Here is a 20,585-nt window from a genome sequence, read left to right as displayed (position 1 = left end):
GAAACACCCCATCAGCATGATGCTGCCACCACCATGCTTCACGGTGGGGATGGTGTGTTTGTGGTGATGTGCAGTGTTTGGTGTCCGCCAAACATAGTATCTTGTCTGATGGCCAAAAAGCTCCATCTTGGTCTCATCAGAACAAAGAACCTTCTTCTAGTTGACCTTGGAGTCTCCCACATGCCTTTGGGTGAACTCTAGTGGAGATTTAATGAGCTTTCTTCAACAGTGGCTTTCTCTTTGCCACTCTCCCATAAAGCGTTGACTGGTGTAGAACCCAGGCAACAGTTGTTGTATGCAGAGTCTCTCCCATCTCAGCTGCTGAAGCTCTTAACTCCTTCAGAGTAGTCATGGGTGTCTTGGTGGCCTCCCTCACTAGTCTCCTTCTTGTACGGTCACTCAGTTTGTGAGGACGGCCTGCTCTAGGCAGATTTACACATGTGCCATATTCCTTCCATTTCTTAATGATGGATTTAACTGAACTCTGTGGGAAGTTCAGTGACTTGGAAATGTTTTTGTATCCATCCCCTGACTAATGCTTTTCAATAACATTTTCATAGAGTGTTCTTTTGTCTTCATGGTGTAATTGTAGCCATGAATACTGATTACCCAGTGACTGGACCTTCAGACACAGGTGTCTTTATACTACCATCACTTGAGACACATTCACTGCACTCAGGTGATCTCCATTTCATTAATCATGAGACTACTAGAACCAATTGGCTGGTCCTCTGTTGAATTATGTCAGTTAATTTAAAGGAGGTGAATACTTATGCAATCACCTATTTTAAATTATATATTTTTAATTAATTCACATTACTTTGTAGAAATTATTTTTTATTTTTTGTATGTTGACCATGATTCCATTTATAAAAGCAATACAATAGGAAGCAATTAAGGGGGTGAATACTTTTTATAGGCACTGTATATCAATATTGTATGGTTATCATGATATTAGACTATATATGATCTTAGATATTGGATATTATCATATTATGATATAACATACAGTAACACATACAGTGGTGTCATTTTTGTCTGACAGATGCCTTGGTTTACTGATATTATTGAAGATATTGGCATATCACAGATATATCAGCATACCCAGATTTAGATTAAATGCAGAAAAAGATTCTTGAAGTAATTACTAATTATTCAATTCCCACTGAAGTTTACTGATTCAGTGCACTGATGTCATTTCACACAATAAAGTTGACTGTTAGACAGTAAAATATCCTGTCTCTGTTACATATCTTTTTCCCAATGATTTGACAGCCACATTGAAGGATCATTGCTTAAAATGTGTGTATATCAGCTGATATATGAACATTGGATTGTGTTTTACTGACTCATATCGGCATTGGACCTGAAAATCCAGTATCAGTCAGGCTCTAATAAATGCACTTACCAGACTGTTCTTCTTCATCTAGTACTTGTCAGTATATCCACATAACTGATGATTATTGAACAAAAATCTCATTGTGTTCATATTTTGTGAAAGAACCAATAGTCATCTCTATAATATTGTCACTCTATGAATGGGGTGGCTTCTTTGGTTTCATAGAAAACCAGAAAGTACACAGTATACGGTATATTTTCCTTTACAAAGGCTATGTGACAATGTAAACTCTATTTGATTGGCAAATTACCAAATCGACCAGGATGAACAGTTTTGCCAGTATAATATTTTTGCAAGACGTTATTAAAACACATCTGAATGTTAAAAGGAAGGTTACCTTAGGCTGGTTGCAGAGGTACCTGCAGAGCTCACCAATGTATTGGAAAACAGTCACATCATGTTTTCTACAGTCATTCCAGAACTGGGAGGCAGAGAACTTCTTCTTCAAGACACAGGTTGCACCTGTGAAACAAGCGACAATGTCACCATTAAATGTAATGCAATTAATTAGCATTAGTAATGAGCAAAATATGGCCAGAATTCAAAGGTACTGTAGCTCCAAAAACATAGAGGGCAGCATATCACCAGAGTAACCGACAAGCTAGCTATCCTTGGTTGTAGCTAGCTACTGTTAGCTAATTACCTCATGGCTCAGTTAGCCGTGGGGCCAGTGGTCCTAGACTTTGCTTTTACCAAGGATCACAGGGGGAGTCACCACGGCCAACAGTGATCAGCTCAACTGGATTAAGCTGCCTGAGAGTGAACATAGCTGGACACCAGACTGGAACTGAACACAGCCTCTGAGACCGACTGAGGTCAGTTTGAAGACAGGTGATAAAGTACGAAGGTGATTTACAGCGGCTCTCAGTACTCTGTCTTAGGTTTGATCTTGCATGATTGTGATGCTACCGCACTGACAAAATCTGTCCATAGCAACGTATTCAGACCTCTGGAGGTGACTGTGTTAGTTTCAATTTTATTTAGAATTCAACTGAGTTATTTTGAATATTTTTGAATTATTTTTCAGTCACAGACCGAAGAAGCAGGCAGAACTGCCAGGGACCAGGATGGAATCTGCATTGTTCCACCTCACTCTAAGGTTCGACAATCAGTTGGAGCCTCGTTTGAGGTCACGGGGCCCAGTGCAGTCAGCGTTTGAAGTGAGGGTGACATCAGTGGTAACATTAACTTCAAGGTGTATTTCTGGCCAAAAATATCTCTGAACTACAGTGAAGTGTTTAAGTAAGCTTTCTGATGAAACCTAACCTCTGTGTGTACAAAAATCAAGGAAAGTAACACACCAAGCCACCTTGTTTAAGCTCAACTGATATGAGCCCAACATAATGGCAACACCTGAGATAGGACCCATTTACTGACCTGTCCGAATGGACTCCACAAATATAGCTGGAAACATTTGTCTATGTCCTAATAGTACAGACGGATATACATGTGTACACATACAAACAGAACATTTGGTGCCTTATTGATTTCTTTCAAAAACTGGGGTACAAAGTATCAAGTGTGGTATTCTCTTTGGTCTAGTAAACTAATCTGCCAGTGTTGTCTTGTGGTAAAGGTTCATAGATAGCTTAATGTTATTATCTCTACCAAGGAGATTGTGTTTTCACCTATGTTCATTGGTGTATTGGTTGGTTTGTTTGTCAGCAGGATTACACAAAAACCACTGAACAGATTTCCCCCAAACTTGTGTGGTCCCTTGTCTTCTAAATTGCAAGCTTTCAGTAATGTCTCAGGGAATCATGCGTGGATCTTTTTTTTTTTTTTGCCTTTATATGGCTTTATTGATAGAACAGCTCAAGATATGACAGGAAACAGGATAAGAGAGAGAGGGGGAGTGACACGCAGCAAAGGGCCCCAGGTCGGGACTTGAACCCAGGGCACCAAGGACAAAGCCTCTGCACATGGGACGCCCGCTCTACCAACTGAGCTAAACGGTGCCTCATGCATGGATCTTGAGTAAAAAACAAATCAAACAAACAAACAAAAGAAACATATTTAGTTGGCTTGTATCTGTGTGACAGTACAAAAGGGGTCTGCTGGGCATTGATGGAGGTATGTGCTCTGCTGAGGGCCATTTTGGTTTTGGTTACTTTCAGTCATACAAGCTCACTTGAGTGCTGGGAGTGCAATCTTCATCAGTTGAACTAGTCAAGGCAGATGGCTGCCCACATGAAGCCAGGTTAAAAGGCAGTTTCTCCTCACTGCTTTCACCCAAGTGCTTCCTCATGGGAGAATGTTGGGTCTCTGTAAATTAAGGACATTCTAGACCTGTTCTATAGGAGAAGTGTAGGGAGACACACATTTTGTTTTGATTTGGCATTACATACATACATTTGACTTGAGTTGACTTCATCTCCAACATTATAAAATAACACTGCTGACTGGGACCTGACTGTGACCTGTGGTTTATCAACAAAAGATTGCGTAGGCTCGCCAGCTGCAGTTTTAAGTCTTGATCTTTGGTACCAAACATGCCACCTCTAAAGATATAGATGTACATTATATAGTTATTGGTTGCTGCAATCATTCCTCCTCTCCAAAATATCAAGTCATTGTTCAATTTAAAGTTAGGCCAATGATAATAACTCTGAGTTAGCCAAACTGAATGAATATCTTTGTCCTGACAGTTGCTTGTGGGTTACAGCCAGCATTTTCACTAACAAGTGTGTAACTGCAAGGATGAATTATACAAAAATGGCTATAACTTCTGATGTTTTATATTAGCTTGAGCTTAATTGCAAAATGCATTTTTAAAAGGAGCTAGGATTGTAGCCTCTGAAGCCACTATGACGGAATAACTTCACAGTCTGTATGGAGAAAGGGAACAGGGGACAAAGCATGGCATGAGAATTGTATACATGTTGAGCAATAGTCATATCTCAGAACCACAGTACAAACAGTGTCAGACCTGCAGTTCTGGGCCTAAAGCTTCACTTCAATCTGTACCATCTATTGTGCTTTAGATCACTTCCCATGCCCATATGCAGTGGGGGTTGACAGGCTTAGACCTGGTTTAAAATTGACAGAACAGCTAGCCCTATGTGAAAACTCTGAAGGCTAACTGTGACAAACATGTACAAAGTTTAATACATTTCAACATCTGGTAAGGATACTGGCCTCACCAAGGTTTGTTAGCTCAACCTGTTGGGATGTTGGACATTGAACTGTTCACTTTGGTAGCAGTTGGAACAAATGAGGAAGCCAAGGTGTCGTCATAGGATATTTAAATTAGAATTTACAGCTATTTTCTAAAACCATTATGTAACTATAAAACTACTTTTAAGCTTATGCTTAATAAGCAGCTGAAACACACAGTGCCTACTGTATTAGAATTTTATGCAAACCCAAATATGAATTTGAATTTTGAACTTTCTATAAAAGCAGAAAACACAGCAACCATGACCTAAAAACAATAATATTATTCTCCATAATAGTCCCCAGTGTCCACTTCTCGCTCTAAAGCCTCTAATTAAGCTGCAAGTTGAAGTGAAACAGTGGGTCCTCAAAGGGGTCACGTAGTTTGGCAGTTACACTCTGGTCAATAGAGACTGTCTGCAGTCCCCATTACTAGTTTGCCAAGGGAATCACTTCTCTGTGTCTAATATGAAACTCACATCACAAGTTAGGTAAAAACATGTAGCTGGGCTACATTCATGGAGTGAGCACACATCTTCACACATCTCATCTAAAACAGTGAATTTAAGTGTTTTAATTACATGTAAATGTTCCATCTAATTTAATTATATGAGTTCAATGTAAAGTGTCACATTTAATGCTTAGTGTTTCTATCACGTTGAGTGTATAAATTAAATAACAGTCTGATTCAATAGCAGTAATGAAGACTTATACATAAACCTTATGTGTTTATTCAAATATTAGATATAAAGTTAAGGTGAACTTCTACATAAACATGATGTGTTTTTCAAGTGTTTTTTTAATTTAAGTAGATTCAATCAATCAAAGTAATTGGTTGTTCTGTCTCCAGTAATCAATCACACATTTAGTTATTACATTGACTCAACATTTACGCTAGGGTTGGTAAGTTAATCTAAAAGTTTTTTTTTTGTTTTTTTTCAAGAAAATCTGATCCGACAGCAATCAATAAATCAAATGCTCTGACAAATAAAAGAAAAAAAAATCCAGGAACTGTGGTGGTTGCAGGCCTCGAATCAGCCCATCTACTTGTCTTAATCGGCCTATGTGAAATGATTGGACAGGCTACCTGTCAGTCTGCCACGTATCCCCCTGCCTAAAAGCACTCTGTATGGACGCCTGTGCACTCTTGCATGAATGAGCAAGGCCAGGTGGATGTATTGCTTAAGCTATAAGCAAGCTAGTGGCACAAGAATGGCAGAGAAAGTGCAGCCAAATTGTCCCAATACCAATAAACTAGCCTGACAGTAGTGAGTACTAACAATAGTCATGATCACTATTTACGATCGTAAGGATAATGTTAGCTGTTTTCTTACATGTGAGTGAGACATGAGATAGTTGGGTATGGTTAGCGATGACAATGATGCTCTACTCTAAGTACACAGCAGTAGCAGTAGCAGCAGTAGTGACAGACTGTTGTTCAGCAGCTAACCGGGTGGCACAGAGCACATAGCCTGAGCCCGATAAAAGAGCCGCCGGAGCAGCAACAGACTCCTTTAGCGGCTTACGTTAGCACAAAGACATGTATTTAAAACAGTCCATTTTGTGTACAAGTTAAGAATAGATCCTCTGATGTGCAAAAGATAATCATATAGTTGGACTTTATTGATGTCTGTGTTAATACCCACCTTTTACTTTCTCCTCATCTTGAATTGTTAAACTACAGTAGGTCATTTATAACAATGTTAACTCTCAAAATCACTGCAGTGCTAATGATACATTGAGATCAGAGGTTGTGTGGAGTGTGAGGCACTCTCCCCCAGGGAGAATTAAGGGGGAGACGCAGAGGGAGGCAGGTATTAGCACCCGTCATATAATGATATTATTGGCCAATTTATCTAACCTGTTCAAAAAGTATGACTATGAATTGAATTTGTATTATAATTACTGGTATGCAGTGATATAAATGTGATCAAACAAAAACAAAGCAGCAGCAAACACATCTGCAAGAATTAGTCTTGTAGGGACATTCTGAGACTTACCCAAATATATGGTTCCTCCTATACCGATTAATGAAGCTGCACTGTGGTAGAGTGGCAGAGGGATGTACATGACATCATCTTCCGTCACTCCAAATGCCCAAAAACCTGCTGCTGCCTTCAGGCTCTGTAGGTGAGTAATCACTGCAGCCTTAGGGAGCCCTGGGAAATTTTTGAAGACAGAATACTCCATTACATGACATCGTAAAATAAACATTTGGTAATTTCGGTCCATTTCAACTGCACTGCTGCCCTTTTACATATAATGCTATAGCATGGGGAGGGAGTACATAGCCATCTGCTACCTCCATGACAATGAACATAATGTCAATGAAACCAGAGTCTAATGCTGTCAACATGTAAATGATACCAAACCATTAGATGCTCTTTTACCCTGTTTTAAAAGCTCATCAGGTCACAGTGCTTTGCATGTGGTGCTGACGATGATGACAGCAGAATGAAATCAAGTCAAAGCATCACTGTTTTAACAGTCTCATGACATCTGTTAGAAACAAACGTTTAGTGTCTTTCTACAAATCCTGATAACAGGGTAAATTCAGACAGATTTGAATGAAAACACATGCCAGCTATGTCAAAATGTATGAATGAAACTGTGTGGCACAAGCTTTTATTGACTCAGTTTTCACGGTGCAGTAAGGCAGAATATTAAAACCGAAGCTTAACCACTTAAAATGGACTGAAAATGTAAAAAAATGTAACAATGCAGTTTCTTGCTAAGGGTGAGATACTTGAGTTGTGACATGAACAGCCGTGACTTTTTAAGTCATGCAGCATAAATGATTTTCCACAGTTGTAGAAAGGTAGAATACTTTTATCTTGATGATGTGTTGGATGTGTGCTGGTTCACCATGGTCCCCCGCAGCACTTCATCATACTACTAAATACTAAACCTTTTTCTCATAATGGCTAAAATAAGGCATGAGTGCAGTGCCCGTTCAGAACGTGCCTGTTGGATTGCTTGGCCTCTGGTATTGCTGGTTTCCCAAGAACACGTCATCCAAACTACTTCACACTCCCAACTAATGGCTTCGTATTTAAAAACGTTAACATTAAAACTCTTAATAGCAAACGCCTCATTAGGTGTAACCAACATGGCTGTGGGTATAAAAGTAGTCTAGGGGCGGTACCTAATGGTTATTTTTCAGCTAATTTACCCAGAATCAAAAACTTTTGGGGCATGCCAAATGCAATCTAGGCCTATAAGGTTATTGTGAAGGTGAAGGGCCTTTTCCTGACACTCCTCCACTGTGTTGGCAGTCGCACTGATAAGGTAACAGGCAGCACTACAGTTGTTAAAGTAAGACAACAGTATGATTACAAGTGGTTAGCACCTAGCTAGCTAACCAAAGAACTCATCTGCAGCAACAGCCATCCTAACATTGGCTTAATATTGGTTTTAACTGTGGTTGTTAGCACATAGCTAACCACTGGCAGATGACAGTAGACAGCTAGTACACCATGACACAGCTGGTCTGACAGCAGAAAGGATTGCTAACGAGCTTGCTGATGTGTCAGATTCAAAAGGCAGTTTTCTTGCGATGATAATCACCAGCAGCTAACAGCTTTTATATCACTGACATTACAGGAGACGAGAAAACAATGAAGATTTTGCATAACACACAGGTAGAGTTAACAAAGGCCTAACAAGGTGCACACCATGTGAAATTATATTTTTTCTGACTCACTAAGTCTGTTGTCTCACATCTCATCTGTTCCCTGTGTTTGTCTGTGAGTGTATCAGTCAAGGACTGAACAAGAGAATGTTGGCAGTTAACGTCTCTACAAACCACTGATCACATTTCTTTGTGTCATTGGCTACAAACCTTGAAAACATTTCTCCAAAACGTGTCATATCACATTCGCATTACATGCTTATGACCCGACATTCATATCAGGAGGAAGAGGGTGTAGTGGTGGAGTTCGATGAGAAGGCTGCCAAGACAGTGACCGCAGTTTTAGGCCGCGTTTAAACATTTCTATTTTTAAGGAGACAATTTTCAGCTGTGTTCGTGGTAACAGAAATAGACAATTTTGACACAGGAAGTCGGGACATCTCCGTCTGTGTTTGTAGTAACCAAAACAAGTATTTTAAACCAAAACCTTATCTTTTCCTAGCCCTAATCAAGGGTTTTCTTGTTCCTAAACCTCGCTTGGTTGTTATTGCTGTTTGCATTATAATCATGAGCCTACGGGATTGCTGTGTGATTTTTGTGGACCAAATATTTATTCTGCTTGAATAAATTAGCCTTTACCTTACCCTCTGACATCCGAGGTCTTAAATGTGAAAAGATAATTTCACTCAAACATTACAGCCCAAAGTTTAAGGCTACACTTTTGAATGAATCAAAACAAATCTCCTTGAGATCTGTTAGAGCTGTAAGCTATTTTGCCAAGACAGCTTAAATATAAACTTGTAGGTTTATATATAACAGTTTGGTTTAGTCACTGTTGTTCATACACTGAGAGGTTCACAGAGTGTTTAATCTTTTAGTGTACAGCACTATTATCTCTCACCAGACAAGCGCAACCACATTTTAACCCTAACCCTATTTTTGGTGCTTACAAGAAAATTATTTATTGAGTGAAATTTTCAAGGAGGCGCACCATTCACTTAGCAAAATAAAATGTCAAAAATATCGGCGATAGGCTCAACCCATCGCCGATAGACAATAGATTCATCCAATCGCCCAACCCTAACAGCAACATTACATGATAAACACTGCAAGCACCATTTACATGACATAAAACCTCTGTTGGTCGATGATATTTTCCTAAAAATAGACTACATGTGTAGAAAACCAGACTCACCGGTTGTTCCAGAGGTGAAGATGTACAAGGTGGGGGATTTGAGGGAAGTGCAGGAACGTAGCACGGCTGGTACAGGCCGGTCAGAGGCAGCATCGATCTTATCCAAGAGAGTTTGCACCTGTGTGTGCTCACTCTGGTTCTTCATGGCCCACACCTGAATGTCGTCCTCAAGCAGGCTGCTTAGGATGCCGTCCAGACTTTCCACTAGATCTTAGAGATGGAGACAGCCAAGCCAGATTTTTAAGAAAAGGAAACTTTGAATTATACCTTACCTACCCTTCTTAGCTAGCTACTTTCTACTTACTCCTAAAGATTTAATTATTGGTGTGTGCTGTAAACAAATGTGATTTTTGAGTGTGTGACATGGAGATCAGAGCAAATAGGGAACTAATAATTTAGTACGTTATACGATTTCCTATCATAAAACATGACTGAAATTATACACTGATGTCATGAACCTCCACTGCCTGGTGTGAAGTCTACTATGTAAGAAGTATTTCACAATACAGCACCCCTCCTGACTGGGACCATGTAAATGATTACAAAATGTATGTGCTTGTGCAATTTTTTATGGTGGTGTGTGTCTCGATTCAAAGGATACATCCAGGAGAGTTCTCTGACGCAACACAAAGTAACATTACATAACATGTACTATTTTGTTTCTAGACTGAAAAGTAATGGAACAGCAGTGGGCCATCACTCAGAGATCATTATATCCATCACCCATGCAATCTACTATGTGGCGATCTATGAAACCTACTCCCAACAAGCTCCCAAAGCTCCTGAAGGAATTATAACGTAGCAGAACAATGACCATACATTGATCATCCCTCCTGAGTGATCCACTCAAAGGTGGACAGCTATAGAGTGGTGTAGTTTGTATTCCTAAAAGCCAGAAATCAGTTAGGACTTTTTTTGCAAATCCAATTCCCTTGTCTCACAGTCTATGGGTTTTTCTAATTGGTTTTAAGTTAAATGCCTGAAATAAGGTGTGTGGTTACCACGGGCTGATGATATTAACATGTTTTGTTCCATGACATGTACATAATTTACTGTCCCCTATTTTGATGTGAAGCGTTTACATGTCTTAAAACCAGCCGTTGCTAACAAGTGTCTAAATGAGACTACAGAGGTTGTCGGGGACATTAAACGTCATCACAGCGAACACAGAGACTTGTCTACTCACTGGCATTGACATGTGTGTCGACATGCTTCTCAAGTGACCACTTGTGATTGGATCTCAATACCCTGGACACAATGTTTTTTACACCAAGAATGAAAGAATGTGTAACATTTGCCAAATTTACAAAAAGGCCCAAACATTTGAGAATTTGTCAGAGACCTTTTAGGGAGTCTGGGGTTTTCCTCCACGGTCGACAAAAAGTAGCCTATATTGGTTACTGTTTACATGTTAAGATGTTGTCTTCATTCATAAATTTTGTGTAAATGGTGATATCAGATGAAACAGTGTGTTCAAACAGCTTCTAAATGTTGGCAGGTAAGACACATTTGGGCACTGAAGCAGATGGGCTGGTAAAGTGATGAGACAATTCTGCACAATTCTACAATGGTTATGTAGGCCGAACTAATGTTACAAAATATTGGTTCAGGACAGCTAATTAGAAGGCTGCTTGATTTAAAGGTTATTGGCAATATAAACTGGAAGACACGTTTCATTCAAATGATTATAAATAATTAATTAGAAAAGTTGGAAGTGACAAAATTCGACGAAACCTTCACTGTATCACCAAAAAGGTTTTAGACTTGAAGTATTTTTTCCTTTTGTCCATAAAGAGTTTATGAGACGAGGAGGCAATGGATTTGAAATAAATAATAATGTGGAGAATATTACATGACAGATGTGCTGTTTGATTATATTGCATAACAATTCTAAACTGGATTAAACAGACTGAAAGGAAGCAGCAAAGAGCTGCGAAGGATCTCCAGCACTTTTCCCAGAGTTGTGAAACACTGCTGCACCAAACGGGGAGAGTCCGGTTATTGGCACCTCTCTCTCATCATCTTAAATATAATGAATTAAAATACTAATTCTAATTATTAGGAGTACACCTGCATTAAACATAGTATATTAAACTAACAATATGTAACTTCTGTTGCAAGGGGTCTTTCTATCGAACCAAATCAGAAGACAGCAAATATAATCGTGATAATCGTGATCAGGGGATTATGTAATATTGTGATAGGCATGTGGCATGCCATAGTTTGAAAACGTTTGGGAATCACTACTCTAGAATCTGATTATAATTGAATTATAAACCCTAGAATGAGATTTTATTCTGTAAGTAATAGCTTCATAATCAGATTTTGCTCAATAACTCTCAACCATAAGTTCTTGAATCTGGTTATTTATCAGACTCCTTAACTCTACAAATATATATATTTATATGAATACAAACACACACACACAAGCGTGTCATCCTTTTTTTGCCCAAATACAGATCTGCCACCATCAACAGCAAACAAATCTAGTTAGCTTAAATGTTATTATAAAATCGAGGCCTGGAAAACATGCAGTGACAATCCACCAAGCCCAAAAGCTGGAAAGAGCACCAATCAGAAAGCTTTAAAGAGAGAGTCTTTCCACAGTGACATGACTATCCCTCTGTTGTGATAAAATAAAAATAAAAAAGGAAATAAAATATATTTCAACTTGCAGGATCCTCAAATCCTCTTGAGTAAGATCTCGCTTTATAGTCACAACTGTCATGAACAGATGAACGGCTTCAATAAATTAAAATAATCTGTTGATATTTCCTCTTGTAACACTGCTTATATATGGCACCATATCTTATTGATGCCTGACTATTTTCTATCTCCTTTATTTAACCAGGTCAAAGTCTCACTGAGATTAAAATCTTGTTTCAGACAATACAAACAAATACAACACACTACACAGAATGAACACAATATCAATCAATATCTAATATAAGGTCATGGACAAGAAATCCAGTTAAGATGCATAAACAGGTACAGTTTCAGTGAAAATGTAGGAGTAATCACGATGACCACAATTTTCTCAGTCCTTTAGAATGAACTTAAATTCCCCCATAGTAATCAGCCATGTAGTCAGCTGTTTCAGTTATTCCATGAATCATTCCCCTGTTGCATTTGGGTTGTAGTCAGGACAGTGTCCCTGACCAACATCATGCTTGTTTGGTTGAGCAATGATGAGCCAATGTGGATCCAGTCACATGGCTGCAGCATGATAATTCTATTAACTGTAGAAACAGGATTCTTCCAGTGACAAATAGGTGGAAGCTGAATAAGTATGTATTAAATAAAATGGACAGCAAATATTACACATTAAATTATAGTTCCTTTCACCCTTTTCAAGGCAGGAGTCTTGCGCCAATATTCCGCCTCGCCCTATGTTTAAAAGTTACAGTGGGGCAACAGTTTGTTCCACCTCTGATCCACCAGTGGAGGTAGTAACAGAGCCGTAACAGAGGAGTGAAGAGGTCTGTATGGTAAGCCGGCAGCACAGGACAGGAGTGTGTCGGTCTGATGGTGTTCACAGTCTGACAACTAAATAGGTCCTTCACTCATGAAACAAAAGAGAAATGTCCCACTAATCTTTTTTCATTAACTTAACATACATTTTTTTTTTTGTAATATAAGTTTATTAAGACACACTCACACTTCACCCGGTTGCTCCGTACTGTTCCGAAGCATGATTGTCCCTCCTCCCTATTCCCCTGCTGCAGTGTTGGGAGTAACGCGTTACAAAAGTAATGCAATTACTGTAATGCATTACTTTTTGCTGTAACGCGGTAATGTAAGGCATTACAAAAAAAAATAGGTAATATTTTACTCAGTACAAATTTCAGTAACGCGCGTTACAATGCATTTTAAAGTTGTGAGTTGTTTTTATACAAATTCCCCAACACCGCGAGATTAGTAGCGGAGAAAAAAGTCTGTGCAAATGTTTACTTCCTGTTAGTGCGAGAGAACCACTGATTGAGGAGAATATGACTGCAGGACCGTCTCACTGCCCAAGTTTAAGCTGCGCTGGGTGAAAGAGGAAACCAGAAGAGACCACACCACTTTCCTCCTTACACCGGAGTGCCGCTCCCTACCAACGGGGGAGCCTGCAGCCCTGATGCCTGATGCCGCTGTCGCTCCAAGTGAGGAGAACTTTTTCTCCTTTGATGAACAGGTCAATGTTTCGGCTGATGCACCCATGTCAGTGGAAACAGAGGTAACATCTTACTTGAATTCTGCCCCTGTGATGGAAAGCCTCCATCTGTTTCAAAGAATTACAAAAATCGCACACGTTACAATGCACCAACACCATCCAGCGCACCAGTAGAAAGACTGTTCGGTCTCAGGAGTCTTGTGCTCACTCCAGAATGCAACCGTCTTGGTGATGGACGCTTTCAGCGCCTTCTCCTGATGCGCAGATATGTCAGTGAAGTATGTGGTGGAATAGGTTAGCTCCCCACCATAGAGCCTTAAGCAGGCTATATGTCAATTTTACCAGCCTTGTTTGGCTGCATGCTACGTCTGTTTGTATATTTGTTTGAAGTCTGACTGAAATGATCGAACTGTGTTTCCTATGAGGGCCAGTAGGCCTAAGCACTTAAATTTCATTTGAAGCACTTCAGTTAATTTTTTGTCATTTTGAATGTGGCTGGGTAACCCCATATAGCTAATAGTCTAGCTGTAGTGATCTAAAATCAGTAATAGGCTCTAGCTCTATTGATTTCAATATGAATATGCCTAAAGTTACAGTATGTAACTGTTGTTAGCCTTAAGCCTAGCCGAGTCATTATGCTATACCACATCACCTCTACTGGATGTGTAATGAGCTACACTGAACGCAATAAGATATATTTAGAACGCCAAATCCATATTTCCAGTTATTTTGGTGAAAGTAACTTAAAAGTAATGCAGTAGTAGTGTAATGCCTTACAATTCAGAGACAGTAATATTATAATGTAACGAATTACTTTGAAATGACAGTAACAAGTAATAAATAATGCATTACGTTTTTGAAGTAACTTGCCCAACACTGCCCTGCTGGCCTGCACTCACATTGCTCCGGCCGCAACCAGTTCAGAGCATATTTACCTTTTGTACATACGTCATCATGTCGTAGCGTGGCCACAGCACAATGGAGAACAACACAGAGAACATGGGTTTACTGACTTTTTTGTGGCTTATTTTGTGTCGTTATGGTCATAGACAGCCCTCTCACATTCCTGGATTTGATAATGCAAGGCGGCGTAATACGCATGATTATACTTGGTGCCTGTGCTTGTGCTTGTGCATGAGCAACCATACCATGCTGAGGCACACCTCTTCCAACCGTGCCAGGGCCAAGAAAGTGTACCATGCTTGAGCACGGTACGGAGCACTCACACCAGTCAAACAAACTGGACTTGCCTAGTGTGAGTGCGCCCTTAAACTACTCTCCTGTGAGGTGCTACCTAAAAACTTGGTATTTCGCCCCTATTGAGCATTGTTTTGCAGGACGTTGTAGTGCGCGCTTCTGCGAGCTCCGTGTCTGTCTCAACCCGTGCTCTGAGTACATATTGTTTTCTGATAATTTATGTATTTAACCTCATGGAAGGTGATATTCTGCCTTGTAAGACCGGTTGGGTGGCTTTATAAGAAGTACTCTACTGGAAACTTTTCAGAAAGGTAGGTCTTTAAGTGATTTAGTATAAGGTACTCAATTGAAATGAAGTGCTGTCTGATTGAATACTGAAATTGACTCCGGTGTGGGTGACCATAGTTCGCGTGGAAGTAAGGTTTTGTTTTATAGCTTGTTACCACTACACTTAATAAATGTATTGTTTTCAGGTATTTACAAGAATATTTCCAATTTTCAGCCGTAGTTTGGTTAGGTTCAGGCAATAAAACTACTTGGTTAGGTTTAGATAATAAAACCACTTAAATACGGAGTTAGACTTAGGGAATAAAAATACTCGGCTAGGTTTTCCCCTAATCGCCTAAATTGAAAATAATCTCTGTTTGATGTCAAAAGTGATGAGATACCCAATGCAGGCCAATGAGAACGCACATCAGGCAATCAACACTTGACACAGGACATCCTCACGCAAAATACCAAGTCTTTAGGGAGTCCTCTCCTGAGACCCTTCTTTTATAGTTGGAAGAAAACACATGTGATGGAAACTTGTTGTGTGTCTTAAATACATTTTTAGATCACTGATGGTTGTTTGTAAACAACAATAAATGTTGGCACTGAATTCAATTTTTACCCCATCACAATTTCACACTTGGGGCCCTTTCACTTGTGAAACAGATAATCTGGGTGCAAAGTGAGGTACAAAGTGTAAAAGGGCTATATTTAGACTCTTCAATAGTCATGGGTGTGTTTGGGGTGTTACATGAATTAAACCATTAAACTATTACCTTCAAGAGGCAGGTGCGATGGCAGTGGTGTACTGGACATCTGGCACAACAAGACAAATCCAGGTGTGCTGCCGTATTGTTCGGCCGATCAGACCCTTTGGCTTACACCGGCCTGACTTTACTCTTCACAAGCAGTAATCTTTCTAATGTTCATTGTCATTAACAAAACAGGTAGAAAGTTCCAAATGTATCGACCTCTAGCATTAACATCAATGCCAGCAGCTATATATACCACTGTCCCTGGTTGTACTTCACTATTACGGTTAGTTTTGAGTTACAACCTATTTTTGATCTATTTATATTTTGCCTTAGGCTATGGGAATGTCTGAAACTGTTTTATTACAAATAAAAAATTATGATAAGGCTTAGGCTATCCGCCATTTATTTAATTTGGTTGTTTTCTTCCCAAAAGTTACAAAGGAAGGCTTGCTGGGGAAATTTGTTTGACCAATGGCCTTGCTTTCCCCCTGCTGCATTAACAATCTAGGGACATGCATCAACAACAGCGAGATCAGATGAAAATGTCAAAAAGTAAAGAAGGAGCTGAAAAGCAGGGATTAGAGGCTCAGGCTTCTAAATACAAAAAAAATCCACCAACTGCTTGGCCATCATGATCCTCAAGTGCTGCAGGGTTGATTTGAGGAGCACACAGAAGCAGTAAGATTGACGTTTAATAAATGAAAGGCTATGACCGCTATGTGTTCGGTTAAAATTTGCTTGAGCTTACAAAACAACCCCACTGACAGACAAGATGTTTTAGCCTACTATTTAATGCATATTGATGCGTTTTACAAGTTTCCTTTTCAGTGCCTAATGAAATGTGTCCTGGAATACAGGTAGACTTTCCAAACTTTGCATTCCAAAACCTGACCTGATGTTCAGAATCACCTGTCATTATAAGACCAGCAACCAGCAAGTACTACGGTGCTGAAGCTACTGGGCTATGCTACATCCTTTAGAGTCTGTCAGCCTATGTATTTAAAAAAGGCTATGTATGACTAAATTCAAATAATGCAATGATCTTATTGAAGGATTCTGCAGGATTGTCTAAATGGCCCTAAATTCACATGTATTTTAAGGACATCTTTCGGATTAATAGGATCTTTAATACAAGCAGAGCAACCTGCCTCTGTACAGATGAAGCCTCATAAAACTTCCCGTTCCTTTGTAACGGGGCCCTAATTGGCCTGTGACAGGACAGTGATGCACGGACCTGCTACAGTCTGTGATGACGTAGTGAAATCAGCTGTTCTTAGTGCATCATAGGCACACAGTATTTGAGTGTGTGAGAGAGTGTCAGAGCATATTTAATGATTATTAGGCTTCCATGTCATGAGGTCATCAATATTATGCTTCAGCTGTTTGTTTTTCAACAGTACTGCATGGAAGTGAAAGTAATATGACCGGGGAATTAATGATTTAACAGGGAGGAAAAAGCTGCAGCACTCATCTGAGCGGCTGACTGTGTTGACAGCGCCTGCAGTGGTACCAGGACAAACTATTATAGTGTAAGAGCCGTTTTCTTGATTGTTTTTGCAGTTATTTAAATGTAATTTCTCATGCTGTTAGATTACTGTTAGACCACGCCATCAGCTACGTGCGGAAATCTAAGAGCAAACATTTTTTTTGCCACAGTGAAAATGTTATTTTTGAAAGGCTATATACCAACAAGCAGAATATTTCGTTAGTGTTGTGGATTTTGGAAATCATAACATAGATCTTTTTGCAATATATTCTGCCTTTTGGACTTTTCAAGAGCTTGATTATTAGAAATGTTCAGATTACACGAGTCAGAAGCAATCCTACGCAAAACAAAACAAAGACGAAAACATTTGCTCATTTTTCCCGTACTTCCGAAAATGTGGGAGGCACATTAGAGCAATTTTTGATGAGGCAATGATGATATCTAGTCCCACATAAAACATAAAGGAAGAATCTGTTACTACACTGCATTTCCATCCATCGTTACGTAGCTAAAATAGAGAAAGCTTGTGAACCAGAAGTCCCCGCCATTTTGTTTATGTACAATGAAAGCGGAGGCTAAAAGAACTCTGATGACAGGAGGCAGGGTGACGACGCGCAACAAGAGACCACGGGTCAGACTCGAACCATGGGCCTCTACGGGCTGTCTGTATATGGGTCGCACCCTCTACCAACTAAGCTACTGGGGTGTGTCAGAGAGAGACATTTTAATCAGAACAGAAAGATCTTCATTCACTGATTTCATGTGCTTGAACACAATAAATAAAGTGGAATCTAGACACACCCCCAGGAGGAGGGGGGGACTCCCAGCCAGTTGGCAGCCGATTGGCAGCTGAAAGGTTGTCGGATGGGAGAGGAAAATCAAGGTGGCTGTTACTGTAGGCCCATCTTAGTAGCTGAATAATGTGTCCTTTAAATAGCAGGAAACCACTGTTTTTTGTTGGTGTAGCAGTCAGTAGCCCTTTTCACACAGAGACTCCGCATTATCTCCGCAGCAAAGGCTCGCCAACTCTCCGCCTGTGTTTGTTCACACTGAACCAAGCAGCTCCAGAGTAAAGCCGCACCAGTGTGTCAATTCATACAGCACTCAGGCGCTGCAGATCCAAAAGAGGCGTGACGGTACACGTCATGATGATGATGTCTGTGTGTTTTTTTCAACGTGGTTCCCCCGGTGTCCTCCTGTTAATCTAAACATATCTGCTGACTGTTTATAATCATATGGATTGTAATAATGTGTTGTGATTGAGATCCTGACCCACCAAACATCCTGGAAAGTGACAAAGTTATGTTTTTCTCTAAATTACATAATTACATAATCAACATCAGTAAACAGGACGCTGTCTGACTCACTCCTGGGGAGGGATGCTGTTTTCTGGAGGAAAGTTCACTGAAGTCTCGGTGGAGGGCTGACCGTCACAGTGATTTTTATCAAGACAGTAACTACAACAACACAATAGTGGAAGGAGACAAACACTTGGTGAGTTAAAGTTTTTTGCCAGGGACAGACGCTGTTTTTCGGGCAGAAATGTGACGAAGAGTCGGTAGGACAGACAGGATGACAGACAGGATGACAGACACTTCTCCACGAATAACTGCGGTATTATTTTCCTCATGTAAGTTGCCAGACACTACCAGTTACTACGTTACTGTTGTTTGGTCCTGTAATGTTGCTTTATGGGACATTTCCCTTTATTTTGTTGAGTGAAGGATCTGTTTAGTTGTCAGACTGTGAACACCATCAGATCAACACGCCCTGCTCCGCGCCGCTGGCTTATCCATTCACACAGACGCTGGGTTGCCTCTGCTGTGCCTCTGATACTACCTCCGGAGGCGCATCAGAGCCGCAGTGAAATTTCACCCCTCGGCGCATCTGAAACTTTCACACAGAGGAGGATGCGGAGAATTGGCGCAGGATGTGTCTGACCACACCTCACTTCAACACCAACAAGCGCAACGGCACACAGGTGGACGCAAGTACATTTGCTATTTACACAAAGTGGCGTGGGGCATGAAAATGACAACTGTATGGGTCGCAAACTAACAATGACACATGCGCTGGGCCAGGCATAAAATAGAGCCCTTAAAGTGTCAAACTAACTGGGAGAGGTTTGAGATTTGTACCAATACTGAACTAAGTGATAGTGAATAGTGATTAAGTTATGTAAACTAAAGGATCTCAGTACAACATAATTAATAAGTTTATATGTCTAGACAAGTTTATTTGTTTTGAATCATCATGAAATTACCTCAACTTGTCTTCTCAAATTCAGTCAACTTAAAATTTAAAAGCAGCATGGACACTAACGTTTTAAAGTTCAAACAAACAGTTTGTTTTTACAGTGCGATAACACCTGCAGCTCAGATTAGTCTGGGAGGCTGAGGAGTCAGAGACATGCCTGTATGGAGGATCTGTAATCTAGATGATAGGCTATTACAGAAGGTCCACTACCAGAGATGAGAATAACCAGGCTGTGGTATTATTGTTCAAACTGACTTGAAACCAGTAGAGAGTAATATGAATGTAAAATACCTATTGACAGACTAGACAGTGTTATTGATGAGTGAAGTTAAATAATGGTAATTTAACCTAACAAAATATTAGCATATATAATGACTATGCTTGTTGTCAGATATTTGAATGAAAGGATCAATCCCCTCAGGGTTTTTATGAAGACAGTGGTATATGGGGCTCGTGATGCTAACCCTTGTGACAACAGGTGAAGGTGAGAGCCTTACCTGAACCAACAATCAGAGTTTTGGCTCCGCAGGAGTTGAAGCAGTGCAGCAGAGACTTGGGCTTGATGTTAGTGTTGAGGAAAGCAATCGAGCAGCCGACCTTCGCCAACCCGAACCAAACGCACAGAAAGTCGGGCTCGTTGCTCATGAGCAAGGCAACACAGTCTCCTTTCTTCAATTTCACTCTCTCGAGGAAAACATTAGCGAGTCTGTTGCTGCGTGTCTCGATGTCCCGGTAGGTGTAGATGCTCCCATCGTAGATCACGAACGGCTTATTAGGGATGCGTTGCGCCTGCTGGATGAATCTGTCCAGGACGGTAGACACGCCGGACGTCAGCTTGAACAGCTCCAGTTTAACGCCGTACCTGATCACCTTCAGCAGAAACAGGAGGTCCCTCCAAAAGTATGGGAAGTAGAGTCTCTGCAAAACGTGAGCGGAGATAAACCCCGCGGCCAGAGCTGAAAGCCATCCCAGAGACAGAGTCATGTCTGCGGCTGTGAGGCAGTGAGAGCACACGGAGCAGACAGCCGGTGTCACTGCTTACAACATCCCCCCCGCGCGCACGCACACACACACACGCACACAC

General features: G+C 40.4%; 1 protein-coding gene across 1 annotated transcript in view; it reads right to left on the bottom strand.

Moving 5' to 3' along the window:
- slc27a6 (solute carrier family 27 member 6) overlaps nucleotides 1-20,585 on the bottom strand; it is a 41,415-nt gene extending 20,830 nt beyond the window's left edge. The window contains exons 1-4 of the mRNA XM_073477666.1: nucleotides 19,999-20,585; nucleotides 9,382-9,591; nucleotides 6,556-6,714; nucleotides 1,737-1,861 (exon numbers count right to left, since the gene is read on the bottom strand). Of these exons, the coding sequence (XP_073333767.1) occupies nucleotides 1,737-1,861; nucleotides 6,556-6,714; nucleotides 9,382-9,591; nucleotides 19,999-20,485 (981 nt within the window). The 5' untranslated portion in view covers nucleotides 20,486-20,585. The remainder of the gene's footprint in view (nucleotides 1-1,736; nucleotides 1,862-6,555; nucleotides 6,715-9,381; nucleotides 9,592-19,998) is intronic.

The sequence above is a fragment of the Pagrus major genome, chromosome 12 (genome assembly GCF_040436345.1).
Source record: "Pagrus major chromosome 12, Pma_NU_1.0".
Taxonomy (NCBI): Eukaryota; Metazoa; Chordata; class Actinopteri; order Spariformes; family Sparidae; genus Pagrus; species Pagrus major.
This window is presented reverse-complemented; position numbering and strand designations above follow the sequence as displayed.